At 29.7% G+C, this 12,353-nt stretch overlaps 1 protein-coding gene across 5 annotated transcripts in view; it reads right to left on the reverse strand.

Annotated features, from left to right (window-relative positions):
* Positions 1 to 398: 398 nt before the first annotated feature.
* Positions 399 to 12,353, reverse strand: part of LOC141447817 (probable multidrug resistance-associated protein lethal(2)03659) — a 75,951-nt gene continuing 63,996 nt past the window's right edge. For all 5 annotated transcript variants that reach the window (XM_074115679.1, XM_074115678.1, XM_074115677.1 and 2 more), the window contains 15 exons: positions 11,548 to 11,645; positions 10,194 to 10,279; positions 9,752 to 10,107; positions 9,244 to 9,515; positions 9,062 to 9,141; positions 8,090 to 8,240; positions 6,280 to 6,386; positions 6,073 to 6,196; positions 5,818 to 5,988; positions 5,614 to 5,741; positions 4,269 to 4,514; positions 4,009 to 4,181; positions 3,787 to 3,916; positions 2,430 to 2,540; positions 399 to 1,293 (listed from right to left, as the gene is read on the reverse strand). In XM_074115679.1, the coding sequence (XP_073971780.1) occupies positions 1,252 to 1,293; positions 2,430 to 2,540; positions 3,787 to 3,916; positions 4,009 to 4,181; positions 4,269 to 4,514; positions 5,614 to 5,741; positions 5,818 to 5,988; positions 6,073 to 6,196; positions 6,280 to 6,386; positions 8,090 to 8,240; positions 9,062 to 9,141; positions 9,244 to 9,515; positions 9,752 to 10,107; positions 10,194 to 10,279; positions 11,548 to 11,645 (2,275 nt within the window). In that variant the 3' untranslated portion in view covers positions 399 to 1,251. The remainder of the gene's footprint in view (positions 1,294 to 2,429; positions 2,541 to 3,786; positions 3,917 to 4,008; positions 4,182 to 4,268; positions 4,515 to 5,613; positions 5,742 to 5,817; positions 5,989 to 6,072; positions 6,197 to 6,279; positions 6,387 to 8,089; positions 8,241 to 9,061; positions 9,142 to 9,243; positions 9,516 to 9,751; positions 10,108 to 10,193; positions 10,280 to 11,547; positions 11,646 to 12,353) is intronic.

A 12,353-nucleotide genomic window follows, 5' to 3' on the forward strand; every position in this document is an offset into this window, starting at 1 on the left:
GCTTTTTCGGTAAAAGATTTCTTCTTAAATATAGTTCATGTGAAGAAGTATTGTTGCTAATTCAAACAACTTGAAACAAGTAACTATGCTTTTGATATAGAATATGGAACAATATATCGTTGAAACTCGTGAGTTGAAGAACTTTCTTTAACTTTGGAAAGGATCACTCTTCTCTTTGGATTTTTCATCCTTTTTCTTTTTTTCTTGAAAAGTGATCTTATTTTCTCTAAATTTTGTATATTCATGACTTACTCAGAGAAAATTACGAACATAAAGAGAAATAAATTTTTATGTTTCACATCAGACGTAAGTTCTCTGTATTAAATATTTGACTAAAATAATAGACATGTTTAATTCTTCTCAAAATATATGTTAGGAAAAAAATTAATGTAAATGAATTAGAAGTTTGTAATAATACAAATATATTCGTTGAAACTACAAAGAATTAATACTCATTAAGCATCTTAAGTTCACATCCAACTTACACATTAGGTATTCATAAAAACTTTGTAATTTCGCTAACACAGATAAGTAAATTATAAAGTACAGTTTTATTTATATTTTGGTTGCATTTAAGTACAAAAACAAGTACGTAATGACAGGCACTTTTAACGAACAAAATACTATTTAATAAAGTAAGGCAGTCATGTAACAGAAAAATAAATTATTTGTTAACAATTTAAAAAAAAAAAAAAATTCCAAATTTTCAATTTTTACAAAAATATTCGAATAATAAATAATTTTTTTTTTCTCTGCTTTAAATTTTATACTAAGTTTTCTAATGGACGTACACTAAATAAAAGCAAATTTTATTTAATATTTCCGAGAAAATAAATTGTTTATTTATATGGTTTTCAAATACAATTATTTTATGAAAAGGCACACTTAATACTAAAAAAAAAATTTATAATGAGAAGGAACTTTTAGCACCTTATAATTAATACATACTACGAATGGATTGTAAAACTTAATTATTTACATTTGATTTTACGCCATTAAAATTCACTATATAAATATAGAAAATCTGGAATAAAAATTATTAATTATTATTATTATTATAATAAGAATAGATACTTCTCAAATTTTACCTTGAGCATATATGCACGAGGCATATATATAGTTCAATTCTTATAAATTCGATCAGCTTATTTCTTCCATGTAATTGACATCGGATATGCCTATATTTAAATTAACTACAGAATAATTATAACTAACTTTGGCTGTTGTAGTAATGTAAGAGGTTCGGCAATTTTATCTATCACTGGTGCTTGGTCCAAACTTACTCGCATAATTCTGAAAATAAAGAAAATATTTGCTTGATCTTAAGTTTCTAGCAATGAATCTTAGTCTTTAGACTAATTTTTGCTTTCGAGGCTTTTGTCTTGCAGCAAATTAGTCATAAGAAAGGACGAAAATTAGGTATAAAAGTTATTTAACTATGTAGGTATTGATAGCCGAACATAAAAGAATATAAAGGAAGGTATTATGTCGTTATCACAGTAAATCTTGGTTTGTGATAGTTGGTAGAGGAAGAAAGTAAACAACGATAATAGTTAAATATTTCAAAACGTCTCCAAACAACACTTATAAAAAATAAAAAAGGTCGAGTCCTAAGGAGTGGCTGATGAGAGAATGACTAAATCATTAATTTAATCTGTAACAAAAATAGTAAAAGTTTTTAAACGACCTGCTCGAGTGTGTGGGAGTTCCTTTTATTAAAAACTAGATTTAATGGTTACAGTGAGAATGAAGTTAGGCGCTAGTGAAATACTTAACAAATGACATGAAAAGGCAGGTTTTAAAATAAAAATTATGGTTTTTTCAATTCCCTAATTCTTACTGCAGACAATAATCCAGGGCACTTGCTCCGCTAAATTACCTTCCCCATTCTTCCGAATAAATGAAGCCCCCACTACACATTTGAAGATCTGTTTTCCCAACGATTGAAGGTTGAAGGCATAAAACCACAAATAGTTTTATATCATTCTATCTACTATGAATATTAATATTTATATATATTAATATCTGCCCTCAAAAACAGTAGAATTGATTAATGCGAAAACAAAATCAAACATTCATTTAAAAAAGTTATCTCTAAGTCTAAAGAAAACTAGAATATTTTTGTTTACACACTTTATCACAAGTGAATTACATATTGACCGTGATTGTGTTATATCTTAGATAAGTACTACTTCATAATGTTAAGAAGTAAAGTAGCAGTAGGTATTTTTACTTTCTCTTATTCCGCCGTAAAAAAAAGAAAATATTTCAATTTTCCAAAATCGTGTTTTCACCGGAGAAACAAGCTTGCAGGTTCTACTTCTAAAAAACTTTTTCTGAACGAGTTTTTTTTATACTGATATTCATTTCAATCGGAAATTCTTGCTTAAATTTTCAAATATTTAAGACAACCTAATGGTAAGACTTACATCAGCTGCAACCTTATGCAAGTTTTCTTCCGTAGTTTTACCAGTTTGCTGCACCATCTTATATAAAAAGCCATTACTATTTTGTAAAAGTGTATGAGGATGATCAAATTCCTGAAAAATCATATTTTAGTAGTGGATTAAATTTAATTTATTTAATATTTCCGAGAAAATAAATTGTTTATTTATATGGTTTTCAAATACAATTATTTTATGAAAAGGCACACTTAATACTAAAAAAATATATATAATGAGAAGGAACTTTTAGCACCTTACAATTAATACATACTACGAATGGATTGTAAAACTTAATTTTGAATCAAATGCTGACATAAAAGTTTGAAGGGCATAACGCATGGAAAAGCTCACCGAATGTCACAGCAGCACTTTTTGTGCATACAACAATATACGGATGATCATATTCAAAATATATATAAAGTTAGAAGTTAGTTTTTAAAAATATGTAATTTTTTTTTGGTACAAATAGGCACTGCGTACTCTATTACCAGAATCGGGCAAATCTCTACAGCATCAACGATCCCAGATGACGGATAAATCTCATAATCTAAGAGGTTGTAAGGATAGTATCTAATTAACCAGTTGTCTGATCTCTTCTTGAATGATGGCATCACCAAGAAATATATTGGATTTCCTCCACCTTCCATTCAAGAACATCACATTCTAGAACCAACTTCTTTTTTGGGCCCTCTGAGTTGACCTGCCACAGATCTGTTACGGTTATAACTCCGTAAAGAGATCTTGTCTCAGACCAGGTAGGTGTACTCTGCAGGTTTCACCTTTCTTTCTTCTTCAAATCCTCGCAAAGAAAAACCATTGCAAATCCCACAATAAGATTTAGGCCGTACAAATAGGGTTTTAGAAACAAAGATCTTGGAACTTGTCTACCAAATCCTGTAAATTCCAAGGAGAGTGAACGAAGGAGAGCTAGTCTTAACTTTATATTCTATAAAACATTGAAATCTTATTAAAATTGTTCTCATTATTTGGTAGGAATCCTTAGCTCATTTTCCGTTTGTTTATTTAACCGAGAGAACAGTGTCTGAAGTCTGGAAGTGCATTGTAAAAGGCTCTGGACACCAGTGATCTCAGCTGATGAGGAGAATAAATTTATATGTGAACTTTAAAATTGAAAAATGAGGTTTACAAATTTTGAATTATAAACAATATGTATTGGAAGTAAAAAACGAGTGTCCTCTTTGGTTACTTTGGTTGGCTTTTTTTCAGACAAATTCCCATCATTTCCAAGGAGGGAAAAATCAGTAGAACGTTCTTATCTTTTTCTTAATTGAAAGAATCCTCCCAAATAAGAGAAAAAGAATATTTGAAAAGTCAAACTTACCACCATGGTCCCAGCATCCATAACAAGTACTTTGTCGGAATCCATAACTGTATTAAGACGATGTGCAATGGTTAATACCGTACAATCAGCGAATTTTTTTCTTATTGTATCTTGAATGAAAAAATCAGTTCTGGAATTTTTTTAAAAAGTACTACTTTAATTTCTTGGAAAAATATTCAAATGACAGTAATAGAGTCAGAAGTTAGTTTTTTTAACACTTACTGTGGATCTACGTTAGCGGTAGCCTCATCTAAAACAAGAATTTTATTGTTTCTAATAATGGCTCTTGCTAAACATACTAGCTGTCTTTGGCCAACACTCAAGTTGGAGCCACCTTCTGATACTTGGGCTTGAAGTCCGCTCGACAATTCATTCACTACATCCCTGAGTTCAACCTGCCAATCAAATTCAATATTTTGTTATAAATAAAAAAAAATGACAAAATGTCGCTTTTAAATTGAATTTATCCAAATCACACTAACTTCATCTAAGGCACTCCACAAGACTTCATCATTATGCTCATCAAATGGATCTAAATTATTTCTCATGGTACCACTAAATAATACTGGTTCTTGAGGTATAATAGATATTTTGGATCTTAAATCATGTAAACCAACTGAAGCACAATCAATTCCATCAACCAATATTGTACCTTCAATTTCAGAAAGCCTAAACAATGCTGAAATCAATGAAGATTTTCCAGCGCCTGTACGACCAACAATGCCAACCTACAAAATAAAAATAAAATAACAATTTCTCACTGAAAATATAAAGTTCCAATAGCTAAATCATTAAACAGAACAATATTAAATGTTCATAAAATCTTCAAAGATGATCTTTATTTCACATTCTGTTTGTCTTCATACTATTATCATATTATATAAGATTTTGTACTGATCTTACTCTATTTGTAAAAACTTATGTTTAAACAAATAAAATTATTATAATATTATTACGTAAAATACTTCAATAACCTCACTGAAAGTATCAGAGTGAATGGACGTAGATTATATTCTACGAGAGTTTGCCAGTAAGCTCACGACACTACGACCCAGAGGGTGTCTATTGTAGCGCCCACTTGCTAGAGCAGTATAGTCTGCTTAATTAAATTTTGGAGCCTCATTTGGGACAAAGTATGGAAGCACAAATTTTTCTTCCACGAACAGCATAACTTTGGGCCATACCAGCCTAAGCGGAATTAAAGTATGCATAATGCGCCTCTTTTGAATTAAGACCATGTAAATGGTATAGATTAAAAAGAAATGAAAAGAGCCACGGAAAATGTCTGTGAACTTAACCGAAATTATTAACTAATTGCCCCAGCTCGAGTAGCATTTGGTAAGTGAAAAGAACTTTATTAGTGGGCGCTAATGGCCAAGGCAGTCGATGCGCCAAAAAAAAAAAAAAAATAAATAAATAAATAAAAAAATAAATTAACTAATTGCATAAACAAGTATTAATTTTCTTCTATTGCAATGAAACTGATAGTAATAATCAGAGGCTAGTAGCGCACTAAAAAAGGCTCCAGGCGTCCAATAAACACAGATGATTCGCCTTCAATAAAAAAAATGGAATAATAAATGAAATTGAACGATAAATTGAACTATTTTAAGTTCAGCAGTATTTATATAAATTTATCATTAATTTTTGCAAAAAAATATTCAGAGCGAGTTTAGCAAATGACACCATTTCAATGGCTACAATATTACCATTCCCGAGCTAAGCGCTCTTTCATAATAAGCCTTACAAAAACCACTAAGGCAAATGCATATAAATAAGTTTTTGATAATAGAAATATTTCTATATAGATGAATATGATTAACTTACCTTCTCTTTTGGTTGTATAACAAAGTTTAGATTTTTTAACACCCAGGGATCAGTTGGACTGTAACGTAGATGAGTGTTCAAAAATTGTATTTTACCTTCATCTGGCCAAGTTTTTCTAGGCTTCTTATCTAAAAAAGGATACAGTTAGAATTAGAATAAGAGAATTATAGCTAATGAATGAAATATAATTAAGACTCTTAAAACCTGCAGCTGATTCAAGTGGAGGTTCCTTTTCCAAATTAGAATATTCAAGTACTCTTTCAACGGAAGTCATCTGGTTTTCTAATTCTGCTGATTGCCTCATTCCCCACTGGAACATTCCAGTTAATCCAATAGCCTGGGAGATAGCCAAACCCACATTTCCACCGAAACTGTCTAAAAATAAGAAAAATCACAATATTTCTTTGAAAAATAAAGCTAGTAACCTAAATAGTAAATTTTAAATTGTATGATACAAACCTCCACCTAGGAAGAGGAAACTTAGTGTTACAAAACAAATATAAATGAGACAAATTATATCCAGCCAAAATCCAAATGCACGACTAGTTCCAATAAAAAGAAACCATGCCGAAGAATGAAGATCCTAAAATTTAAAATAATTACATCAATCAGGTTTTTATTAAGTACTAGGAATGTTAAGAAGAAATAAGATACTTTTATAAATACCTGATGATTATCAAACTCTTTAACTAAAATTTCTTGTGCGTTAAAAGCTCTGATTGTTGTCAGTCCTTGTAGAGAAGCATTCAAATGTGAAAAGACAGGACTTCGAGCTGTAATAACAGTAAGCAGTTTAATTTAAACAGAGCAAATAACTACATTTGAATCTGCAGTTTTTAACTTTCTTTTTGTGTCTTTATAGCAGAATCACATGATCCACAGATTCGTTCAACCTCTTAACATTTTAGTTACTTGACGGGAAGTACCCGTAAAAAGTATGAATACGTTCATACGTTGGTATCTCTATTACACAAATATCCGGAATAACTTGTATTTGCTGGCAAAGTTCAAGAGAAAAAACATTTTTCACATTCTCTGTATCTCGAAAACCTTCATAGAGAAATTGATGATAAAGTTTATTATTAGGCTCATAATTATGGTTTCTTAAGTCTTTAAATAACATTTCATCTAAAATTTGACTCCAACTAGAAATGATACTCCCTAACTGCAAGCCAAAAGTTTTACTTACATCTTCTAATAAAATACGGTAACAACCTTTCTAGAGTAAGGAACTCTTTGACCCACATACTTTGGCCATAAGCATTGTTTAAAACGGATTACTACCACAATACCAAAGCTGGGAGGCCAATCGGACGACCGAGGTTTCTTGAAATGCAGGCTGAGTAAACAAAAAGATCGCATGGGCCCTTCTAACAGATAACTTTGAAAGAAAGAAGAAGAAACGGCCCTACGCTAATTGAGTATTCTTGTTAGTTTGAAGAATTTGGTACTTAAGGAACGAAAATATCATATCTTCAAGCTTTAGTAAGGAAGTCTTTAACAACAGACTCCTGCGTGTAATCAAACAAAAAGAACTTTAAATGTTTTTTAACAAGTAGATACTGCAATAAACCCTTAGATCGCGATGGCGTAGGCTTTCAGGTCAACTCCCAAAAAACCTAACACAATCTGGCAAGAACGACTTCATCGAGAAAGAGCAAGTTTCCGCTTTAGGCTTTATTTGCATTTTTTACCCTTCCACAGATTGGATTTTGGTCTATACTTGGCGAGGATTGATTATTCTATTTTTAATAGAAGGAGGAACAGATAATGGTTCATCTACTTTGCGCAAGAGACGTACATGGTAAGACTCAAACCCTCCTCACGGATGTAACTAAAAAGGAAATTAAGGATTAAAAATACTTTCAGAAAATATCGTCGACTCAATCTCTTATATGTTCAGGAACAAATCTATGTAAGAGGCTAACTAATGCTGTTTACTTCTCTTTTATTGGCAACGAATCTTTCAATTTATTAAACATTTCTGCCAATTAACCCCTTAACGTGCACACTCGAGTTAACTCGAGCGCGCTAAACTGGCCAAACTTTGCACACTCGAGATAATTCGAGCGGCGTTGCACTTTATGCTACTAAATTTTTCACTCTCGAATATAATCGAGAATTGAAAATAATGTGAAAGCAAAGAAAAGCAATCGTTTTATAGATATTTATCATTTACATGGGATTGTAAGCTCTAACAATTACTTAATCAAATATAAAATATTGCGGTTTTTTCAAAAAAAACTGTGCATTAAGGGGTTAATCAACCAAACCTTGGGGCATTTAATTTAGAGATAAAAAATAATTATTTAGATACACGATAAACTATATGATGTGAAATTGTGAATTACTATTTATCATGAATCGAATTGAAAAATTAGAAAAAGTAAATTTATTAGGCTCGCAAAATTATATTGAACTGGATAAACAAATAAAAAAAGTACTATAGCAAACTTCACAGAAAACTGATACTTACTGACACCTTCCAATCGTTTCACACTTCTAGACGTTGAAATATAAAATATTCGAAGATAATAGAAAAAAACGCCTATACACACTGTTGGTATCAATAACCAAACATTGATTACAGCAACAACTATTATTATAGCAAGTAATGTAAAACCAATCTGAAAGAAAAAATAAAAATAAATTATTTAAAAAATATATACTTCTCTTTCCTAGATCATAATCATGGATTCCAATTTATGTTTAAACTTTTACTGAATAACAACGTTTCTTGCGATTGTATAGCATGTTTTGGAACTATCCATCTAGCAACACATTTTGTTCATCTACTTAATAACAAACATCTTTATTGACGAACTGTCGAACTTAGGAGAAAAAAAAAATTGATGAATTGGATGTCTTATAAGTTTTACAATTTCGGTTTTACACTAATTTAAATTAATTTTTTTCATTGACTACAACATACAAAATAAGCGGAACACTTGAAGCTGGTCGGTATTGACATCAGATAATGAAGTCATTTTTGAAGTCAAGAAAAAGAAATAAATATTATTACTGCCTTAATAACCAAGGCGATTAGATTAAGACTACTCGTATTTATAATCAAAATCCTCATCCGCCCTGACCTGAAGTATGGCTCGGTGATCTATGAAATTTTCAGTCCCAATGATTTAACACTAAAAGTCGTGCCACTGAGTGTAAGGAGAGCTCATAATAGCTCGCACTAATCTTTAATCTCATTTCGATGTAAAAACAAAAATAATATATAAATAATAGAATTTTTTTTCGCAAATAGTAAAATGTAGTTAACAAATTACAATATAATGGACAAATTTTACAGACTTAAAAATAATGATAATAATAAATAAATAACGGAATTTCTTTTTCCAATTCAATTTCCAAGTGAAATGCTTTATTTTTCTCATTCTGACCAATACTTCGAATTTATCCTCAAAATATATCATGGTAGTTGACTACGTACTTGAAGGACATCCATCATAGCAACTGGAAGAAGCTCATCGATAGCCCCCATATCCTTAGAAAATCTATTTAATATACGTCCTAAAAAACAAACACAAAAAATATAATTAGTTTTTATTGTTTTTGTTTAAAAAAAAAAAAAAAGAAAAGGAATGTAAGTTATAAAAGAGCATAAAAACTCACCAGAACTATTATTGTTGAAAAACCACATTGTCGCTCTAGAAATACAACTGAACATATGATCATGTAAGTTCGTCGAAGCAGTCATACACATGACGAAAAACAAAACTGATCTAAAAATTGTAGCTAGCACGGTTAAAACGGTCAATGCGCTATATACATAAATACACATATTTCTAGAAACAATAAACGGGTATGCCGCTGCATTAGGATTGCTTGCTGCAACAGTTTTATTATACACACCATCTATATAAACATGCTCCTCTAAATTTACCCTAAAAAAAAAATAAATTGTTTTTATTTACTATATTGTATATGTATAAATATATCTAATAAATTAAAGTATGTAATATATTTATTATCTATCTATCTATTATCTGTAAGTGTTAAAAAAAAATTGAATGATGAAAGTATGTTCACGAACCGTCTTAGTCACGATTCAATATAAATAACAAATGCAGAAAACCCACTATTTAAAAAAAAATAAACATTGAAAAATGAATATACTTACCAATACGTTATCCAATAATCACCACCACTGGCGAAAGCTTGTGATATGATGAACATTAACAATACGAAAATAGCTAAACAGCATCCACCTCCGTAAACAAAATAATTTTTATATACTGCAGCTTTCACCGATCCTTTACTCATATCTTCTCCAACTTCAATTGGATTTTGTGAAAAGGAATCATCATAAATTGATGAATTAACGCTATTCATTGATGATTGTCGACTCCCTAATCTACGGCCTCTGGGTATTTCTTTAACCTCTTCAGATTCTTCTTCTTTAATAGTAAGTAATTTTGTAAAGTCTAATCCTGACTTTTGTAATTCGTAATAAGTGCCTTTAGCTTTTAATGAACCCTTAAAAAAAAATTCTCTTAATATTTTTCTTTAAATTTAACGAAATAGTAATACTTAATCTTATAATGAACTTTTTGATTACTTACGTTTTCTAATAAAATAATTTGATCAACGTTTTCTAAATATTGTAGCTGATGGGTAATTAACATAACAGTTTTATTTCTTAAATAACCTGAAATAAATTATATTGTTTAAAAATAGGCATTGTTTTCAAAAAATTATTTTAATTAAATTATATTATAAATATACATAAACAGAGAATTAAGTTAGAAAATAAACATATTTAGGTAGAACTTAGTTAGAGATCAACGTTTGATGTATTTTTTAAATTATTATTATTTTTTCAGATGTGTGATTAGACGAAGAAAATAATCGGAGCTCTGAAATGAATAAAATGTTAATATAATCTCGGGAAACTTTTGGGGGAAAACAACAACTGTGCATGCAGACTAGAAAGACAACAACAGCTAATAGCCATTTCCTAATAAGGGTAAGCTGAAAAGGAGTCGAAGGACAATTCCCGTAGTATTGCACAAGAGAAATGGAGATTTGTCAATATCTCTTAAGAATTTATCGGGCATATGCTTCTGTAAAGATATGTGATTAGATAAATGGATTTACTAGCGAATCTTGTTTATGATGATCATCAATGTCAAATAAAACGGCAGTTCCGCTAAGTGCAAGAGGGAAAATTGTTTAAAATGTACATTCTGCGCATTTCTAGAACTAAAAGGAACTAATTCCTCACGCTTTCATATTCTATGGACAATATGACATTTTACTACAAAAACGTAATAGAATTTACTCAACTCGTTCCGAGTTATAGAGCTTTAGTCTATCACAAACAAGTTTTAATCCAGCAATACGGCTCATTGCACCTAGACACAACACACAATAAACATATGTAAAGCATATGTACTTATGAATAGCTGGCAGAAAGATGGCTTGTAAAAAAAGGCTAAAATTCGAACATGAATAAATTATTCATAAAATATACTAAACATTTGATTTTTTAAATAAATACAATAAATATAATTCCACCACATGAGAACCAAATTAAATCAAAGGAAAATGTAAGACTAAAAATATATTATACGTTTCATTAATTGGATTAGAAGAAACAAATGTATATAATGTGTATTATATTTTACAAGAAATGGAAAGCAATTATCTAAAAACATTCAAATGTAAATGAAGAAATACACATGTTTCTTATTATTTAGAAACGTAGTAAAATATCTCCATAAGTTCTTGCTTTGATAAATATAAGTTTTCAAAAATCATATTTGCTTCTTTAACTCCTATTTATAATTAATAAAGGCCTATAAAACAACCAGCAAAGCAAAATTTTGCCAGACCTGTCATGCTTCATGAGAATAACAAATAATTTTTTTTTATTATAAGTAAAATAAAGCATTTTTAAATAATGCTATATTTCACCTTGAATACAATCTTCAAACAGATGTTTTCCTACGTGAGTGTCAACAGCAGAAAGTGGATCATCTAAAAGATATATATCTGCGTCTTTATAAACTGCCCTAAAATAGAAAATATCTTTTAATTAAATTTCTATTAAAATAACAAATATATTTTAGAAAAATTTGGCTGAAAAGGGCAATATTGCTTTCTTTTGTTCCTAATAGCGTAAGTCAAATTTTCTAACTTAGTGTAGAATATTTGTGTATAAGATTGAGCCTTCTAATAGTGTTGGTTTTAGATCTACTTTTAACGTTTAAAATGAACAAATAAAAAAAAAAAAATAATAATGTCTTTATTCCTCTAAAGCTTTCGAATAATTCTGAAGTTAATTTATTAATGTTCATGATTAAAGTTTTTAGATTTATTGTTCTTCTAGCAACAACTAAGTTTCAGCAGCAAAACATGTTATTCAATGAAAGTACATAATTTGTCTTTGTTTTGGATCATTAACATAAGATATTGTTTTCAGAAGATAATCGAGTTCATTAATTATTTCTGTGAATGTGTCACAAGTACGAGTGCTGAGAAAATCCAGAAGTTTGTAAAAGTTTTGTCTATTAGGGCTATAAGAGAACGGCGCATTGTCGCTTTTGGCTAAATTTCTTGGGAAATGATAACCAGCCCAAATCAAATGTAATGTTGGTTATTATTTTTATTTTTTAAATTAATAGTTATAGGATTCAAAATGAAAATAATATCAATAGATTCAAAACTTAAACCAATAAAATTTGTATACCAAATCTACTTTTTTAGGAAAAGCGAAAAAT

The sequence above is a fragment of the Rhodnius prolixus genome, unplaced genomic scaffold (assembly GCF_049639745.1).
Source record: "Rhodnius prolixus isolate KJV_2025 unplaced genomic scaffold, Rpr scaffold_13, whole genome shotgun sequence".
NCBI lineage: Eukaryota > Metazoa > Arthropoda > Insecta > Hemiptera > Reduviidae > Rhodnius > Rhodnius prolixus.